The sequence below is a fragment of the Sturnus vulgaris genome, chromosome 5 (genome assembly GCF_052056855.1).
Source record: "Sturnus vulgaris isolate bStuVul1 chromosome 5, bStuVul1.hap1, whole genome shotgun sequence".
Taxonomy (NCBI): Eukaryota; Metazoa; Chordata; class Aves; order Passeriformes; family Sturnidae; genus Sturnus; species Sturnus vulgaris.
The window spans coordinates 46,556,065-46,577,266 of record NC_142247.1 but is presented as its reverse complement, the minus strand read 5'-3'; the positions used below and the strand labels follow the sequence as shown (position 1 = coordinate 46,577,266).

The 21,202-nt window shown below is 39.0% G+C and overlaps 1 protein-coding gene across 7 annotated transcripts in view; it reads left to right on the top strand.

The window, feature by feature from the left end:
• Positions 1–21,202, top strand: part of MSRB3 (methionine sulfoxide reductase B3) — an 80,737-nt gene that overhangs the window by 43,680 nt on the left and 15,855 nt on the right. For all 7 annotated transcript variants that reach the window (XM_088165638.1, XM_088165639.1, XM_088165640.1 and 4 more), the window contains one exon: positions 2,782–2,810. In XM_088165638.1, the coding sequence (XP_088021764.1) occupies positions 2,782–2,810 (29 nt within the window). The remainder of the gene's footprint in view (positions 1–2,781; positions 2,811–21,202) is intronic.

The window sequence follows — 21,202 nt, the reverse complement described above, 5'->3', positions numbered from 1 at the left end:
GGACCTGGTTCTGTAAAGTGCATCTTGTCTAGTAGGGTGCTTAGGTCGAATATCAGAGTATGTACTATGATAACAAACAATGTACTGAGGAGTTTTTTCCTTCTAGTTAATATAGTTTTAAAAGTATGAAGGAGTCAGTGTGAATATTTTTGTGTGTAGCAGAACATCCTTTTGGAATGTACTTTCAGTACATTTAATGTTATCCTATTTAATGACCATATTTTAGTTGAGCATTTTTAATGCCTATGTGCAATTAGTTTCTGACACTTTTGTCTAATGTGCTGTTGAGAAGCAGATATTAATCCTGGAAGAAGGGAAAAATGCTACTTCCATTAAAATTGTTGTAAGCTTTGTCATTCTTCAAGTAGCCAAGGTGACTGTGTTCTTGCAGAAATCTGCTTTTCTCACATCTGCCACTTGTTGCTTATTTACAGTGCTAAAGATGCTTCATTATTTTCTTCCACTTTTTTTGTGCCTTACTAAGAGTCTCTAACAGTTTCTGTAATACCGTGTCCTAAATTTTACATTGTTTTCTCAAGGGGAAATGGTCAATATAACACAGGTGACCCTCCTGCTCTTGATGGCTCCTAGTACTACCTCCCATGTTGTGTTTTCTTTCATAGCTGTTCTGCTGTTGCCAGAAAAAGTTCGATTCATTTATGACCACCATATCAATTTTCTGATGTGTTGTCCAGTAATTCATGACTGTTTGGAGCTTTGGTACTCATTACAGTGGCAAGTGACCCTTGTGACCCTACTCTCCATGCACACTCTGCCACCTTGGCCTCTCGCCCAGTTTGTTGAAGCCACAAGTTGCAGTGCATGTGTCCATAACAAGCCATTCAGACTGAGAAGCAAGAGCTCTGCTTGACCAACTCATAGGGAGTATCTATAATTTAGGCAACGAGAAGTTGATCATGCAGATAAACAGATGTTGAGGGTAAGATTCATACATTGTGTCTGACTATGTAGGTAGTGAGATGTCGCTGATAGAGTGATGAGCAAGAGAGAATAGTGTTGACAGGTATACAGCAGCTTGAGGAGAATATTGTAAATAAAACACTAAGTGGCTTTAATTGCAACTCCATGGAAATACCAATTGAATTATACTGACAAACTAAGCATGGGCTGGTGCCCTGGGTAGTTACTGGTGCTGCTAATTGTGAAGGTATGTCAGCAACATGCTTTCTTTGTTCAGTGCTTTTGGTGGTACTTTAAAAATATTAATTATGAAGATATGTCTTTTCCATGTCACCTTTCCATCTCCTGAGAGTTATATTTAAGACAAAATATTATGAGCACTGGAAGAAGGTGCAGAATGAGCAGGATGGGAGAAGAGAGTTGTTTCCTTTCTGATGACTAATATTGTGAACCTGTTAATTTTTAAAGTTATGATTGATTTTATATTTATTTGCTGTAGCATAGATATTTGGTATACAATTACAATGTATGTTATATAAAAATATAGAGTGCATGTAAAAGAGATGTAATGGCATGTACAAGCTTATAAAATAAAAGTTGAAAATAAATCTGCGATCTGAGTTTTTGAGCTTCAGCCATTTGTTTCTGAAAAAAGAAGGACTGTAACTTCCCAAAATATATCGCTTCCTTGATGCAATGTAAAAGGATCCAACATTGTACTTCCTCCTTAGAATTTCTGGGGAAATGCATTTTGCTGCCAACATAACATGCTTTAACAGGTCTTCTGCTGGTCAGACCTTGTGTCCTGCTGTGACAGCCATGACCATGCGTACAAATGATTGTTAGAGGGCGATATAAATCTGATTGGAACATGCCTGTTAATTGGTTTGAGACCTCAATATAGACAATGCTGTCGTGTAGCAGATTGTGTAGATAGCCCTAGTCATAGGGTTAATTCTGCGTGACAGCACATCAGCAGCATCTTGAGTAATTACCCAACTTAAGTTTTCCCACAGTTGAATTGGGACCTTCAAAGGCTTCTACATTTACAAGTATTATTAACCGATATCTGAAACATGATGTTCCCACAACGGCTATTTTTTTTCTTCCTTTTATTAAATATACAGGTTATAGGGTTCATTTGCTAAGTGCTAAGCCCTTAGAAGAAAACACTACTTGTTAGGGAGAGAAAAATCTTCAGTGCACGACCAAAGCTAATGGTGCATAATGCACACATTATTGTCTTTTTGCAAAGACTTTAAAACAAGTTAAAATTTAGGTCTGTCTCCCTTCCTCTCTCCCATCCCCCACTTTCCACTTTTAAGAAAATCAAACCACTTACTCCTATGTGCAGAATGAGTAATTGAAGACACACACAAACAAAAACCTCCTAGGATGTTACACAATTAAGTACAGATCATTGGATACAATACAAATGACATTAATGGCATTCAAAAATAGATTGGAAACATTCATGAATGAATTAAATTCTTTTAATGACTTTTCAAAAATGAAAATTAATGAAAACTATTTAATTCATACAAACAGCTGCATGCTATGATTCACAGTATATAATTTAATCCTGGTTTAAATTTATGTTTTATTTTCTTCATTTTGTGATTTATCTTTTAAAATATTTTTTTGTAACTCTACCGCATGGAAAACAATAAAATACTGGAAAGGTAACAGTAAAGATAGTAGTTATTGTTTGGGTTCAAATGCCTTTGAATGAACTAAATGTTAATGTACAGAGTTAGACAGTCTGGTTAAAGATGGTATTTGCTGGAGGGATCAGTCTGACAAATGGCTTTTATGGCATAAAGCAGTTCTTGTAACTTACGAATTTTTTTTTTTTTTCAGGTCAGAAACAAAGTTTGACTCCAATTCAGGTATGTTTACATTTACAGTGTTTTACTGAATGTACACTATTCAGGTTAATCTCAAAAGAGTAGTTTATCAGTTCAAGTTCAGTTTAGATTTAAACAAACTGGGGTAGGTCAGCCTTAAAAAGGATCTTCATTTCTCACCCTCTGAAAACACTGTTGTTAACTGTGAAACATTTGCTTTCATTCCTTTCTTTAGTTCTGGTCTCTTTACATTTTCCCAAAAGATCATCAGGAAGATGTATTTTGCAACAGGTAATTGATCCAGAAAAATTATAATACAAATAAATGACAATACAGTCAAATGGAGGATTGAAGATTGAAAATGATCACTGCAAGAGAGGAGAATGTTTTTCTTCCTGGCGGACAAAAACATTTCATGGGAATTTGAAGTCAGTGCAGCCTATCTATCAGGAAACAGATGATTTGTCATCAAATTTTCGTGACAGATGCAGGTACAATGCAGGCCAGACCAGTCTGTAGAGCTCAGTTGAGGAGAATTACCAAAAGGTAGTCTCTCCCAAGATGTCTTTTTAAAGAATTGTAATGTGTTGTAGAGACTGGGAGAGAAGTGAAGGTCAGTCTACCAGGTTAATGTGTATCTAACACGACAAAAAACCACAAGACAGCAAACATGGGAGCAGCTGGAGGAAAAAACAGATATCCTAATACCAGTCTGTTACTTATTCAGTTAACTATTCCTAGCTGTTCCTTAAAGTTAAACAATAATAAATTAAGAATAGACTATTGCCCTGAAGCTAGATGAAATGTCCATCACCTTAAAAGGTAGTTCAAAATACATTTTTTGTTAAGATGAAAAAGTCTGTTTCAAATAGGAAACTGGATATTATTATGGCAATTCTGGTTTTAGGCCAATGTTATTTTCTATATAGTTTGCTTAATGCAGTGAATATAATTGCTTATAATGTTATGAATTTTATAATATATATTAATAAGGGTGTTTATGGAATAGTACATTTCCTTTTATTCCAGTTACAGCATGACTTGGGTTTGAAATGTGAGGCATTATGTTACTTTTTCTTTCCACATTGGCTTTTATCCTTGGAACTATATGGGAGTGAAGTCTACAGCAGGAAGCATTTAAATAGCCAATGCCTACATCTTGTATTCTTTCATCATCTTGCTTCTGTTATGATTTCAGTCTGTGAGTTTGAGGTTACTTGCTTTAAATATTTCTTGACTAAACTCTATGCTAAGATTGATTTATGGATCTTGACAAAACGTGGAGAGATTGCATGGGGGATAGCTTCACACATTTTCTGCCATTACCCCCTTTATTTTTGTGCAGTCACCAAAACTAAGGTGCGGGGCAGAATGTCACATTTGTTTTTCTATTGAAGAGAAAATGCTCTCTTGCAGAGCTTCAATTTGCGTGGTATCTTAAGCTACAAGTAATTTTCTGACTCTCTTTTGAAGCAGTTCTCCTGTTAGGTTCACTATTGTGCCTGCCACTCCCGTGGCAGCAAAAGCAGGGCTTTTCCTAGGGTAGCAGCAAAGGTTTGGCACTATTGCAGCTGTGGTGTGGGCCCACTTAGTACATCACCAGGCCTTTCTGCCCTGGGTTCCTGGTCCCATTTTAATCTTTGCCCCAAACACTGTACTTGGAACTTAGAATTACTAAGGTTTAATGCCTTGGTCTCATCAGTGCTGTGTGTTTTGGCACAGGTTTTGGCTGACAACCAAGGGTAGATATTAAAACCAGGCAGCACCAAGGCTGAAAATCCTCTTATCTTTGTGAGAGGTACAGCTGCCTTCTCTTTATAGGGAGAGCACTCATTTCTTCCACCAAGAAGCTCTTCATGACAGTCAGATGGCACAAGGACTCCGAGTTTCTCTTTTGTTCCCAATATGTAAGAACAGAGAAGAGATGATACTGGCAATATCAACTCAACATCTACCACCCAAATAAAATATCACTGGTTTTATTTCCCCACCAAATAATTTGCTATAACTTTTGCAAACCAGACAATAATCTCAGATGTCCTGCTTCCTCTGAGTAAACAGGATGTGTTCACTCAGGATGTGTTGGCAATGGCACTCTCAAAAAAAGCCCTTCTTTTATATGGGGGTGTGCAGTGCCCTATGAAGCACCATGTTCTGCATTACACAGGCCTTTTCAAAGTGTCAATGTAGTGTTGGTTTAAAATGGCTGCTGGTATTTGAGTCTGTATTTATGCAACCTCAAGTTTCTTGGAGACACCTTAAGGTATTTTCACACCCCTCATTTAATTTTGAATTCCTTAGACTGTCATTCCTAAGTAAAGTAATGATCCCACCAACTGGAACAAACATGCTTTGTTCTCATTTATCTTATGTTACTCAAAACAGTCCAAGTGTTGAATGTGAGAATGAGGTAATTTTATTATAAAATACATTTTTTCCCCAGGGAGTTGTTCCACAACTATTGCTTGCTCTAGATTAACCCCAGTGTTAATTCCAGTTAACTTGCAAGTCTAGATGTGCTCTTAAACATTTATCAGTGCTTATTATACTTGTCTTTCCTATAAATATTTGTGAAGCATTGAAGAATTAAAAGAAGTCTTTTTGAAGCAAGTACAAAATACATCTTTTAAAGTACCCAGTAGGCTCACTGCAAACCTAACCCTGGAAATGTTGTTCAACACTGAAATATTAGACAAACACTGTCAAAAGAAGATTAATTGGAACTTGAGCATTAACTTAAAAGAAGGCTGCAAAATTCTTACTGTGATGATCAGGTTTTATCATACAAATAACTATAACATCTGTAGGGGACACACATTCTTCTTATCATGACTAACAGTTCGATCTGAGAAACTTATTTTTCTCTACTCCTTATAAGTCTATAGCTGGCAAAATTTCTGTCGCAGAGACCATGGGGTTAGCTTCATGCTGTTAGAAGATCTTATAAATGAAACAACTTTTCTTTCCTGTGATAATATGATGAATTCTACTGGTACTTAAAATAGATTCTTTTTCTAACAAAGTACCTAAAAGGAAAAATGGTTGTAGGAAATTTTTTTTCCTCACAATTTATTAGAGAATAAAGTAAACCACAAAAAACCATAGGTGAAGCAATTTTGTTCTTATTATCAGTATTTTGTCAGAGTCTAAAATGCTTTTTGTGCTATGTGCTTGGTTAGAAGATATCAGAATTTAAGAATATAATAATTATACTGGAATAATTAATGGAATTGATTTGATGAATGATAAAGAGATTTTTGCACTGTTAAAAATTTAGAGTAAAATAGGTCTTCAGGGTGCTGTTCCATAACAGGAAGAAACTGTAGGTCTCAAAAGCTGTTGCTGAACAGTTTAAATCCCACCTTAGGAATAACAAAAATAAGCGAAGAAAATGCAAACAACTGTCTCAGCTTGCCCCCTAATCACCAGGGAATGGTAATGGTGAATTTCCTGCTGGAGGACTGGAGTTTTCTTGGGGCATCTCCTGTAATATTTGCTGCATCTTGCATGTCACTGTGGAGGTGAGACGTGATATTCAAGTTAGAGTGTTCGCAGTGAAATCATGGACCAAAAAAAGTCCATTTTATTCTGTGTTAAAAAGAAACTAAAAATTCATGGACAATATGCAAGGACTCCAGTGGAGTCTTTTTTGTATATCTGTCACTCAGACCATGGAATGTAGAAAGTCAGAGAGCACAGGGTGCAAAAGGGACAGTCAGGGTAACGCTATGCTGTAGAAACATATCTGTGCACTGAAGAAAAAGAGTGCCCAAGGACACACAGTGCCTTCAGCTGTGTCCGTCATCGCTATGCCAGCTTCACACTTCTCTCAAAAAAAGAGACGTATCTCCAAAACCTGTTCTTCTGTCTCCCTGCTTCTACATATCAAATGAAATGTAAAGATAATGTATGTGATTTTATGTCATTGTTTGTGTCACTACTTTGGAAACATTCCAATTACCCATGCCCATGCACCTAGAGGCTGTCCTGAGGGACAGCTACACATGAGCTTTTGTTGGATTCATGCTGTCCCAGCAGTCAAATACGAAGCAAGTCAAGGAGCCCCCAAAAGTTCGTGGAATTTCTTTTGCCTGCCTTGTCTGGACTCACAGTGTCAGCTAGTGACTCTGAAGGTCATTTCTCCTCTCTGCACATTGCATTTTCCACCAGAATGAGTGTATCCCCACATCTTCAGCATTGCACAATGTTGCCACCCCTATATCCCCATCAAGGTTCCCGTCCTTTCCTTTCTCACCTCTTATGTTTACTGGTATCTTTCCTTTAATGTGGCCACTACAATGTACTAACTTGCAAGCCTACATGACTCAGCACAGGTGCTAGAGAACAGGTAAACAAAATTATAAGGTTGGGGGTGATCGGATCTTTTCCTCTCACAAATTCCTCCTGGCTACATTTCCAGATGTTCTGCAATGGGCTTTCCATATCAGCTCTCTATATCAGCCCTGATTTCCCCTAGCCTGTCATCAGTCCCATTGTATAAAAGTCATCAGTACAACTATTAAGAGCATAAGGAGCCCTCTGAAAGTGAGTAACTTCTACCGACCTTTACTAGCAGGGAAGCACAAAAGAAATATAACTTGCCTGAAACCTTAGGTTGACAAAGCAGGCAAGGTAGTTAGTAAAAACATCCATTGATCAAACTCATCAAAGATTTAAATACAGATGAAGAAATAAGTTCCTAAATTTTATTGATGTCAGCTTCTCCACCCCAGTTGTGTTAGAGCAGTTCTTAATTTCTTCTTAGGAAGGCTAAGTAGTTTCAGAAACAGGGAAGAAAATTGATATTTGGTGTTCTTAAAAAAATAACATTGGCAAGTTCAACAGTCACTCTACAATCAGAGTATTTGATTTCAAAGTATTAAAAAATCTCTTGCAGAATCTGTAACAGGGAAAAGTGGCATAATAAACTGAGATACTGAAGAACAGGGATGCTCCAGAGCTTTTTGGATGAGGTAAATGACCTCTTCAGGCTCTCTTTCAACTAAGAGGAATTATTTCCTTCTCTCTGGCCACCACCAGCTTGGATGCTTGAACAGGTGCATGAGCTGGCACAGAGAGATGGTGGGAGACAGTTGCTGCAAAAAAAGAATAGCAGCTCAGATTATCTTGTTACTTGTCAATGCTATTTTGTTCTTGGCATTAACAGCTCTTCACGCAGATTGTTGGGGATGCAATGGCTGGGGACCATGGTGTGTTATATTTGTTCAGCAGCAAGATGAGCATTTAGTCAGATGCAAACTGAACCATCTGATGAATGTTTCAGGGCCATGCTGTGATGTGACTTGGAGTATTAGATGGCTGGCATATCTCACTGGTATATCCCAGGGAGCTATGTGCTGATGTGTGGCAACTGATTATTACCTATTCTTGTATCACTTATGAAGCTTGGCATCATTTCAGTTGTGTCAATCTGGAGGTGTTTGGCACTGCTGTGACCAGAACTGAGCACAAAGGAAATCTAGAGCTGTGTAAAGCCATTGGGACAAGCACCACACTGCCAGCCTGATGAGCCTCTGGAAAAGAGGAGGGAGTGAGACCATGGTGTTCAGTGGGTGTCCTGCTTGAGCCTCCATACACTATGTGTCAGATGGCTCTTTGGACTTCAACAGCTTATCTATGGGATAGGCTGCAGCCACACACCACGCAGAGGACTATGGGGGTGGTTTTTGCCTGTGTACCTTGATGAATTTAACAGGACAGGATCATTATGGTCAATGTGTTATCTCTTGTTCTCATTATTTTCTCACTACTATACAATGCATTTTCCTGTCTCAGTTTTATGCAATGTTTCATTAAGCACAGGATCTTTTGTGGCTGCATGAATGTTGTCCAAAATAGCACATCTTCTGTTTTGATTAGCATGGTTTATGGGGTTATGAATTTGAATGAGATGCAAGGTATTTTTATTTCTTCCCTCTGGATTTGTTACAGGAAAAAAAAAATTAACATCTTGTTTGTACAAGATTATGAGAGTGATATCATACAGTATTATTTGAAACTGGAATAAATCTGTTATTTGAAAAAAATGAGACTGTACAAACCAGCTATGTGATAATTATTAATGACAGAAGATTCGATAAAGATTAAAATATTTAATGTTTTCCTTTCATTGATGTAGTGCTGTAAATTTATGACCATTAAGAAACCATATGGAAGATCTGTCAGCTTTTGCTATTTCACATTTTAGTCTCTTATCAAAACTGATTTCAGGTTTTGTAGTACTAAAAGTAAAGGGAAAAATGCAAGCTGCTTTTAATCAAACTGGAATGTTCAGTGATCACCATCACAGTCTTTAATGTTGATCTGAGTATGAAGCAAAGAAGATTAACTTGTCTTTTGTTGACTTAATTTAGTGGCAACTACAGCCTTTAAGATGTAATGGTAGGCAAGTTTGTGTCATACCAGTGCAACTGCCACTGTACATGTGAGCGGCCATCTGCTTAGAATTAAGTCCTAAGTCAAAACACCAATGAGGTCTAATGCTACCGGTTTAAGTTAGACACAATTTGCACTGAGTTTTATGTGAGTAAGGGGATCATAATCAGGTCTAATGCCAGACAACAGTGAATTTGGTTACAAGGCCTGAAAGCATTTCTGAAAGGAAAGAATTATAGCCCTATGTGATTGGATCAGGAGTCTTAGCAACCTTGCCTTCCACTGAGGGTGAATTACCATTTATTGTTTTGTATATGGTTGTCTTGCCTGCTTGCAGCTCTTTACAAAATGGTCACAATCTTTTAATCAGCCATGATCTAGGTTTCTCAACAATCTTATACTGTATACTCCAATCCAAACACTGTGCCTATCAAGATCACAGAATCAATATTCACAGTATTTGATTGTTGTGAATAGAACTGAAGTGCCTAATTGAGCACTAGTCTGTTCTCTTCTTTACTAGTTGTAGCAATGGAGGTGTTTTCATTATCTGCATAATATCCCTTTTGGGTTATGGCTGTGTCTGGCTTTCACACAACCCCTGTGCGTCCGTGGTGAAATGGTAGCGTTTCATTTGGAGGGATATTTTACGCAAGCTATTACCATGTCAGGGGAGTGGGATCATCTTAACTGTGACTATCTACCTTAACATAGCCCTATGAGCTTCATTTCGAGTCAGTTGGAAGAGATTAATGTCCTCAGATGAGTTCATCCCTTCTGCTGGACAAGTCTGTTTCAGGGTACACTGGATCACCCTTTTGAGTGCCCATCAATTTTAGAGTTAGGCAGGTAACTTTGATGGTTAAAGTCATAATAGATTATCACTGGAATGGATGTACCAAGAGTTGAGGATGAGTGGATGGGATCCCCAAGTCCTTTTCTATGGTTGATGCTGTGGAGGCTCAGTAGGATAAAAATCACAGATTTAAGAGAAGAACTACACAACTCCTCCCAAGTTCTTCTGCTGGGTGTCAGTAAACCTCTTGTACACAAAGCTTTTGTGGAGTATACTCATGAGGAAGATGTGTTTAGCTGTGCTTATTTCAGTTCCGTTTCTCTTAGTATGCAGTTTCATTTCTTTTTTTTAATCTTACCTTTCCTAAACAGACCCAAATCTGCTTATGTGTCTCCAGTAATGGTTACCCCAGAGAACAGCTCCATTTTTATCACTTTTTCTTGAATTATGAGTAAGAATTGTCACATGTGAAAAAGCTGATAAAATATGTTTTGCACATTGATCATTCACCACTCTTTATCTGTTCACAGGCAGGAAGAGAAATATGTAACTCAAAGAGATATGGCTTAAGGATGATAAGAATGAATAAAAAATGTATCATATTCAATCTAGCTTCAGTCAGGGCCCAAATATTAAACTGGTCTTTGGCGTGTTTCAGAAAGCATGTGAAATTTTTTAAAAAGCTCAGTAGGAAGAGATTTTGCTGATTTTAAGTCACTCTTGAGAAACTTTTGAGAAACTTTTAGAAAGTCAAAGTATTTTATTCTGTTAACTGCTCTAACCAAGCTAAGAAAAGCTGACACAATAAAGGCAGATATGAAAACTGAAGAGTGTATTTTTGAAAAATTAACATTTAAAACTAGAAGCGTTCTGGTTTTGCCTCTTATTTTTCAAGGAGGTGGTAATAAGAACATAATTCCTGTGTTTATATTCTCATTTTAAAAGTGTTTACCTTAAGATTTATGGATTTTGAAATTACTAATATACTCACTTCCATACTATTATCTCCCCTTCAGTCAGTGATTTTTTTCCCTGTTACACACACTTGAAGGGATTTAAATGGAGTTCCAGGAATACTGAATCAAAGAGGAGTGGGATTTGAAATGTCAATGCTCAGCACCAACAGAATATCTGGAAACCAATTAAGACATATTTAGGTTGAAGAGTGGCAAAAGATGTGCTTGTGAATAAAAAAATCTGCTGCTGCATAAAGTACTGTGTTGAGAGCATTAGGGTTCTTGAAACAACTTTAAAATGCAAGAGAGGAAGATTCATTCCAGTGTTTCACTGGAATGAAAGCACTCCCTGCTTTCAGGTATAGTAAGAAACACCTGATTGAAAGAGTGCTGTCAGAACTGTACTTTAGGTTATGATAGCATTAAGACTGTGGCAAACTGAATTTACGTTGGTCATCACTTCCCCTGTTAACTGGTGGAGAAGAGAACTGCAGGAGCTCTCTTCTAAAATCATTATATTTTCTTTACTATCTGCATGTGTGACTTTTCTCTGGCCCCACAATGACAACATATCTCAGGCGTATCTGTATCTGTATCTGTATCTGTATCTGTATCTGTATCTGTATCTGTATCTGTATTGTTGTGGCAGTATGATTTAACAAGGCAGCACTTTGCTATTGAAGCTCAGCACAATGCTAAAATCTATGGCAGCAGCTGCTTTCACTCCTTCGGTTCTAGGCATCACAGTACAGACCATACAAAAAGGAAGCCTCACTCCTAAAAAAGCAAAGAAATATACATAGCAGAACTGTAATCTTAACTCCCTTGCTCTAGTATCTGTAAAAGTAATTTATTTAATGATACATTAACATAATTTTGTGTGCTCCCTTTGCTTTCTCACACCAGGAAGGTCTCTTCACAAAGGATGGACTCCTGGCCAGGGTGTGTAACACACCAGTTAGACTGCCTGGTGGGACATGCCCCTTCCTGGGCTCCTGTTTCTGGGAGAAGGGAGAGGATACCTGATCACCTCCCAACCTCCTGTGAAGACTAAACACAAGTCTGAGTTTGGGACCTATGTTGTCACTTACTTGGGTGCCTGTTGGTATGGCACCCAGAGTGGCAAGGCAGGTTGACTGTATTTGGGTGGGAGTGAGGACATGGACCTTCATCCAAATGCCCATGGCCTTAAGATCATCAAGACAGGGATGGACCATACAGAGCAAAAAGGGGTATTGGGAAATTTCAGAAGCTCAAACTCATGAGATTTTTCTGGCACTTTGCCTCTGAGAATGTTTCTACTTATCCACAAAATGATTGAGATTTAATGAGTTTCTCATAATTTTTGCAGGCACTAACAGTATATTTATTTCGCTCCTCTGCCTACATTTTCTTTTTTTAGTTTTCATAAACTGTCTGGTCCAGTGCCAGGGTTAAACCTCACACAGATGGAGATGGACAGTAATACTAAAATGCCTAAGTAATTAAATGTGTTACAGCCTGTAGTTCTGCTTTAACATTTGGATGGGACTGTGTTACTTCAAATTTAATAACATAAAGGTGCTCTGTTAAAGAAGCTGAAAGAATAAGGCAGAGTGTTCATTGAATTCATGAAGATTAATGGATGAAAGGCATGCAGTGTCATCTTCGGTGCAATAAGATTATCTAAGTTATGCAGACGTTCTACCTCTAATTCAGGTGTATTTACAGAAACTTACTACCCATATCTCGTTAGTTCAATGATATGGTTTATTTTTGCAGGTTTGTTTTAGAACTAATGAATGATGGGGAATTAGAGTTACAGCAGTGATAGCAGGTATTTAAAAATATTCAAAGCAAGAGTGAAGAATGTTACCCTCTCAGGAAACAAACTGATACTTACTGAAGCTTATGCAAATATTTAAATAATCTAATAAAGATCAGTGAAGAAAAAAAAAAAGAAAAATAGTTCAATGGAATGAGCACAGAAAAGAAGATTGTTACTACTGTTTCTACAGGGAGAGTAGAAAGATATGCTATATAAAGCTACATATAAAATTATTGCTTGTCCTGCTCACCCAGTTTACATATTCAGATGGATGCAAAGTCTTTGCTGTATGTTCTTTCTGTAGAAAGAGGTAAAATGTTCAAACAGAGGATGCTAAGGTTAGTCCCGGCGGGGGGTAGCCAGAGCTAGAACTGTGAGATTTTTTATTTGGGGACTAAACTTGTATAAGCAAACAAGTCTGGGGACTTGTGTATCCAAGCAAGTTTGTTATAAGTTGGCAAGCTGAAGGAAAATATTTTGGTTTTTTTTCTATGTATTGAACTGTGGCAGGGTATATACCATTCAGATTTTTTAACATATGTTGATATAGGAAACATTTCAAACAAAGACTTGCACTATATGCTTCCAAAATGAAGAGTGAAAAACAGTTGAGCTGTTTGATTTTTATCCAAATTCTCTAACTTTTCCAGTCAAAATTTTTTACAAAATTTAAGAATTTTTCAGAACGTTTTCAAGACACTTAGAGACTCTGGTTTAAGACACTATCATTATGTAGAAAGAAACTAAAACCAAATTCCCAAACCTGCCATCAACTCAGGCCCATTTAATTGGATGCTTAATAACTGGCACCCACAGGTTGGTTTCCTAGATTGCGCAATCATCCAGCTGTGACAGCCTTTCTTTTCTGTTCTCCCCTGGTACAATGCAATTGAACCCCTCTGTGACCCCTGGGAATGCCAACAATAGAGATGATCAGTCATTGCACAAACAACTCTCCAAAGGGTGATCACTTTGTTTCAGGCCTTTCTAGAAAACAATTCAAAGTTTTGCAAGTATTTTAGAGGTTTGTTCCTCCTCTTCATTCCACCTCCTCCCTCAAAAATACACCAATGGGATGCTGCCTCGTGCAACTAAAGCACCATCTTGTTTCATGCCAAGAAGTTTTAATCAGGGCGAAGGTGAGGCTTTTACGCTGATGTCAGATATGGCCTGTACAGGTCATTAAGCTGCCTGCAAGGAGGGAAGTACGTTTATAAAGTCCGTTTTGGAATGTAGGTCAGAGGTCCTCAGGTCCTCTAGTTCTGGCTCTAAAGCCAGAAGCTGCAAGGCTTATTTGGGTTTTCAGTGAGCTGCTTTATGGGCTGTTGCTTGTGGGGGGCTGTTGCCTGCGGCATGGGAACCAAGTCTTTTGTCAGCCACTGACAGTGCTGTTGGCTCCGTTATTTTCCTGCAGCGATGTGGACAGTATTTTACCTCTTTAGTTTCTTTACAGGAAAGAATCCTATTGAGAACACCTGAAGTGATACAATTACAGCATGAGTACTTAAAATCATGGATATGCCTCAATTTCCTGGGGAGCTAGGAAGAGGTCACAGAGCGCATAAAAATTTTTTTTGTGACTGCAAATCAATCAGGGTACTAGATAACTTTTACATTTCAGTGGACGTTTAGGCTTAGAACAGTCCCTTCTAGGTGACTCAAAGCAGATATTTTTTTCTAAGGCTAAGAGTGCCCTGCAGCCAGAAGGCATGTTGTTTTGGTTGCAATCTCATGAAGATGTGAAAGGTACAGAGGGAAGACCCAGGAACCTCTGGCATTTCAGTCCTTCCCTGTCCCTGCAACTTCCATTGTTGCAATGCTGCTAAATCTTCTTTGACCACTCAGAACTTAAGCAAACAGAGATTGTACTAGTGGGGAGTTATGAATTATTACCAAAAAAAAAAAGTCTGTGCTTGTTGAATAGGTTGGATCAGTACTGGAGTAGCTTGGTGTCAAAGGTTAGAATGAAAAGTACAGTGTATTTCAGTCCCTTTCCAGAAAAGTGCATCCTCTGCTACCTGCTCACCTGCTGTGAAAAGATATAGCCCAGGTAATTTGAATTCTAAATTCACATAGTTTGCCTTCTGTAATGCTGAGACAGAGGACATCTTTGGAACTGAAGGATTACAGGCTTATTTGAATTATAAAGGCACTGACCTCAAGCAGCCTTCTAGTCAAATCTGTTGCTTGTGTGGTCAGCTTATAATCATGTTTCTGTGATACTAGTGCACAGATGCAGTGTCAAAGCTGAGTTCAGAGGTTTAGTTTATTCTAACAGTAGGGCTTTTATCAGTCAGGGATATGACAGTAAGTCATCCTTGCACTCCTTGCCCTGTTTTCTCACCTTCCACGTCATGTTGCCTCCAATGCTTGTTTAACCTCTTAGTTAACTGATTGATCTTGTTAGCCCAGAAAAAAAGTTTAATAATTTTCTTCTGGTTTAGTGAATTAAACTTTCTCCTCTCAAATGGATAAGCACCTGAGCTGGTGAACAGTGAGAAAGCAGCAGCACTAAGACAACTGAGGACAGGGGAAACAGAAGGGAAAGAAGCTGATAGATCATTCAGCCACTCTATGACATCTAACTCTGTCTTGTAAAGCTTCCCCACTTTGGATGCAGACTATTTGAACTTGTTAAGAACAGAAGACTCCCATGCAACTGCATGGGACCTCCTGAGTAGCAGGTTACTGACTGTTCTGTGTTGAGTGCATCTTTGGTGAAAGACATCTATATGAAAAAATCTGCTTCCAGCAAGTAAGTGTTTCGTATTCCTTTTGTTTAAAAATCAGCATTTTAAAATGGAAGATTTCCTACTGATCCCTTGTCAAGATTTTGTACTTTGCCTTCTCTGGTGAGAGTGTTTATAAAACTTCCCTTTAAGAAGGAACCACAAACTCATCTCTCAAACCTGAACAAAGTTTCTGTACAGCCCCTTCAAAAGGATAATCAAGTTCCTTGACTTCTTGTTCGCAAGCACACATTACCTGAGAGGAAGCTCAAACACCCAGTTTGCTGCCTTTTTAAGTGAAAGAAGGAAAGAAAAATGTAATTAATAGAAGAAACAAAGAAGAAGGGCTGACAAGGAGAAGTGGTACACATAGGGTGTAAAAAGCATTAAATTAAAATGTCTACCTCCAGCCACTTTTTCAACTTAGCTATTTTTGCCTATTGTCTTGGTATGGATGATGTTTCTGCTGCCTAACTGCTGTTTTCTTAAGAATTATTTCAGTCAAGCCTGCCCTACATGCATCTCCTCTCTTGCTTCATAGCAGAGTTCTCCTGGCAGAAGTTTCAGTAGTAGGGAACCAAATAAACAACTGTGTGTATGAGGTGTTAATCGACTTCACTTCGGTAAGTTTAGAATACCTTGCAACCTCTTTTGGCTCTATTTATGCAAGGTTTCAGCAGTTTACTTTTGGAGTAAATATTAAAGTGAAAGGAGCTACAGCAATGGTTTTGAATGTAGAGCATTATTTTACACCTCGTTAGGTCTGTTTTTCCTACTAATACAGCAGTGGCAATTGGACAAGTGAAAGACTGATGGATGAACAAAGGCAGTGTTCCTTTCCCGAGCATGCCAAATTCATTCTGTAAACGTGACATTAAAAAAAAAAAAGTACCCTAAACCACATGGCAGAAGTCAGGCCTGAAAAACCAAGAAAACCTGCACTACAGCAGTTTGCACAAGCTCCTGCATCCCTTTACCTAATGTTTTCAGACACTAGAAGGATCACTTTTCCATGTGCAGCTAATTTGCTGTTTTACTTAGAAAGTTTTCCCAAGGAAATACACAAAATAGTATAAATGCGGTTGGATGCTTTTCTGCTTTTGAAAATTTGAAGTTTTCATAAATGTTGAAAATAACTTGATCTTGATACTTAGCGAAGCTGTTATTAATCTCTCTGAAGTAACAACTCTTACGCTTGTTTCAGGATCCACTGGTCCTAGCAAAAGCTTATGCTGCAACAGTCATGGTGGGTGAACTGTCCCAAGCACGCGTCTGAGGTGCCCTGTCAGAATTAATTGTGCAGGGGTGGAAACTTATTCTTACTCACAGCTTCTCACAAGCCGCTGATCCCATGTCCAAAAGATTTAAGAGTACTTTTTTAGGATTATCACACAGTGAATAGTTTGAGTGGTATCTCCCATCACTACCTGCATCATGTCTCTGGCATCAGCTAAGTGCGAGTAAACCAGCACAAGAAACAAGCCATAATATGTGAACTGTTCCACACAAAAACATGCACAGCTTTCACAGAAGAGTCAATACTGTTGTAGATTTAGTGATACTCTATTTTGACATATTAACGACAATGTTATGACTTTTGAATGCCCTTTGGGTTTTTTCCCCTGTAGAATAAGCTTTGCAGTGCTACCACCCCTTCCCTGTTCTCTTTGCCTGCAAGACTAAGATATAGCTGCTGATACAAGATTCTAAAAGGCCTGGGGTAATGGAGTGAATTAAACATTCCTCTTCCAGCTGCTGCTGTTTACAACACTTGACAGTTAAAATACATCACACATTCTCTTGTCTGTTTAATGTAAACAATTAGTATTCTAAGTACAGAATCAACCCCAAATAGGAGGATCCAGACAGGCAGTTCAGATAGAAAACTAAGAAGTGTTCCAAATGTATATAAAAGCAGTTTGCAGTCAATTCAACCTATGCCTAACATGTTTACTGCAGCACATCAGACTGTGGAAGCTGAGAGACCAGTGGCTTGTCTTTTGAGGAAGAAGGTTTCATTTTTCATCTCAAAATTATTTAGCACAACTTTTTATTTGCAATTTTATTATGAAATATACAATGAAAGGGGAAAATTAAAATTAAAATATAGAATTTTTGTTTTCATATAATGAACTCTTTGTATAATGGAACATTTTAATCAACCCAAGATTTATTTCAGAGGAAAGCTTGTTTAGACAAAATTTTCCTTTTTGTCTTTTCTGGAATGAAGAGGTTTGAAATCACAGACCTCTTTAGTAAAGTAAAAAAAATCCAGCTTCTCTGTAGGTTTACTTCTGTGAAGCTGAGGCAAATGTGAGAGAACAAAAGGGCTTAGATGCAAACTCAAATTTAGTATACAGGCAACATGATGAGAATAATGTCAATCTTTGTAATTTTAGGAATTCTAACATGATTGTTGCAAAAAGCAATTTGCTAAAATTTATTTCATTTCCTATATGAGAGAATTTTTAATGAAAATGTTATAAACTGAAAAAGCTCCTCCTGACAAAAGGCATTTGGGATGCAATACTATTCAACTGTAAACCTCTTCTTTCTTCAATAAAGACAATGTGTAGCTCCATAGCACAGGGGAGGTAACACTCTCTACAGTATTGCTTCACACAGATGGTCTTAAAATTCATTTACCTAAAGTTTAGGCCTTTGTAGGCATGAGGATGTCTCTGGAAACCTCTCTGTCAGCTTTTCTATGTCAAAATCTAAGCATGCAGCTCAATATGAACCTGGACCAGCTGTAGCTATCATTTAGGAATGAACCTTCTAGTTACTAGCAAGGGTAAAATATCTAATAGGAAGCATTTAACTTCACTTCTGCTTGCCAGGGAAAAAGCTAAATGGTAGGTTATGGACTTTACATCAATGATTTTCCCTTCATTCCCTTGCAATGGTCAGTGGCAACTGGTATTTGGCCCTGAAGGGTCTACAATAGTGCAAATAATGAATCACAAATCAACAACTTACAACTTTTCAAAAGGAAGCCAGGTAATTATTTATTTTAAATTAAGACTTCCTCTAAAATGAAAAAGTCCCCTCAGCTTCTGCAGCCATCAACTCGGTTTGCACCTTTAAAAAATAATAGAAGCAGGGCACAGGGAGTAAAAATGAAAACAGCTTCAGGTTATTCAATTTCCTGTTTGTTTAAATTTGTGCTTCCTGACATGCAGATTCATCACACTTCTTTCCTGGTGACTACTTCATTAGATTAGTTTAGTTAGGTATTCAGAGGGATTTTTATCCTCTGACTCATAAAATTCTTGAATTGCCCCAAGAATTTCCTGTATCTGACTGGAATTTTATGTCCTTGTAGTTTTAGCTGGACTCCTTGAAGAAGCTGCTAAATTGCTGTCTAAATTGCTCTGATTTTGAGGTCTTCAAACAGCAGATCAGAAGCCAGCTCTGAGTTCGATTCCTGCTTTTTAAGAAAAACTGATCCGTGCCAGCACTTCACCTCTTAAAACTGTAGTCAGAAATTTTTCTTAGTATTTTTAAACTCTTCCTTTCCTGACACTATTTCCCCTTGCTGCCCATGCCCTTCCCAGGTGTCCACTTCAGAGTATTTGTCCAATTCCAAAACTGCACCCCAGTGGCTCGAAGTGCAGCCTGCAAGCAGTCCCATCAGGTTTTGATCACTCTCTTGCTATAAAGCAGAGAAGCTGAGGTTACAGGTATATCGAGCCATTTAGCAGCTGATGAGAAATGCCTTTCTAGATCCCTTCCCTGTCTTTTTTTTAGTCCTTTCCGAGAAGGGTGAGAGCTAGGTTAGGCTGGAGCCCTGGTGTGTGCTTCTTTTGAAGGGTTCAGCGAACTGAAGGTTGCTTTGTGACATGTGAGCTCCAGAAATCCACCGAGTGCTTGCAGTGCCAACTCGGCTGCTCGCACAGGGTCTTCGCCTGCTTTGGCTGCCTTCTCGGCACGGTACGACGGCCCTGCCGTGCCCCGGGTCAGAGGGCTTGGCAGTACCTGTGAATGGCTCTGACGAGGAGGAAACAGACGGCGGAATGGCACCCTGCCTGTCTTCCAAAGTCTGAGGGGAAAAGTAGAAAAAAACCTGATCACCCCTTGGGGTGTCCGTGTCCTGTCTCCTCTCCCCGGTCACGGTGACTGACTGAAACACGGCTGTACGACCACCGACCCGTGTCTGTCTGTCTGTCTGTCTAGCCGTGAGGTTGCTTCCCCTCGAGTACATTCGCCTACGGGGTGGCAGGTGGAAACAAAAACAAGCCCATGCCCTGTACCGAGCCTCCGGGGCTCCCCCCACCTGGAAGCGGCAGCCGCCGCTGAGGAGCGGCCGGGCGGGCCGGGGGCGGCCGCCTCCCGCAGCCCCTGCCGGAACTGGGCCGGGTCTTCCCTTCCGTGCGGTTGGAGGTTGTCCCCAGCCGTGCTGTCGCAGCACCGGTGGTCTCCCGGCGGCAGCGGGAAAAGCAGCGCGCAGGGCTACCGGCGAGCAGGGGGACACGGCTTGGGCGATGGCCCGTGCACTGCAGTGGCGGTGGGGCGCTCTACCCCTGTTGACACTAGCACATCAGGATGGTCCAGAACAGGAAGCCCAGGAAAAAGCTAAGCAGCCATCAGCGTTAGAGAAAAGAGTATCCAAAGAGCATCCGTAACTAATGTTGTGAATGGCAAGCTACTAGTTCGTCTGGCGTTGCGGGAAGCGCCATGGAGGGGGGGGTGCAAATCCGCATGAGTACGGAGAGTTTTCCCTGAGTTACGCGAATGCCTCAATGCGCGGCACTATTTGCATCTCCACTCGTTAGCATCTTGCCTCTCCAGTTTTCTTCTATATCGGGTCCCATCTCCTTTTGCTGATTCTCTCTAAACATTTTATTTCTCTTCTTGTTTATTGCAACATGTTTCTTTTCCAAGCAAATTACTCCTTTGTACATATTTCTTTACCCAGAGTATCATAAAAGAAAACAAGTGAGTTGGATGTTTATAAACCAATATTATTTGTCTGTGAAAACATGTAGTGAGTATGATTAACTTCCACTGTCAACATTTGCACTGTGCCTAATTACAAACGTTCATAGCTTACCTTGGAAGTTGCTTTCATTGTCTTTAACAGTTTGTGTATGGTACTTTAGTTTTGTTTAAGTTACTTATTTGAGTAAAAAATATAATAGAAGGCTAATGGAGAAGGAAAAGAAGACATAAAAGATGCAGTCATTAAAGGAATAGCACAGGCACAGAGGAGAATAAGAGACCTGTGCTGAGCTGACCTGTGTAGAAGCCATATTCATGCTAATGTTTGCTCAGTCTTTGGGATATTCTGGAGGCAAGCTGGGCTTCCCTCAGCAAAGCATTAAAGGAGAACAGCTCCTCATGAGATTGGTCTTAACTGCTTTGCTGTTTCTTTCCATGGACTATGTTACTGACGACATTGTATGGCTGTGAAATGGTTTCCTTTTAAAACCTTGAAAGAAAATGTAGTGTTTAGGAGAAAGGGTGTGCTTTGCTCTAGAAACTGTAACAGAAAACAAAAGGTGAACATTACAATCAGAAATATTACCTTTTCCATTTCAATACTTACAGGTTATTTTTTTTTTCAAAGTACGAAGTTTTCTACAGAAAACTTAAAAGGAGCATATGTGAGTGTGTTTGCACATGTATATTGTTTTTGTCAGAGCTTTCTATGAAGAAACGCCTTTATTTTCTAGTACACATCATTAGCTACCTTTTTTTGTTTGCATTAGAGGTTGTTAAAAAGATTTAAACCTCCCCCCAAATCAACA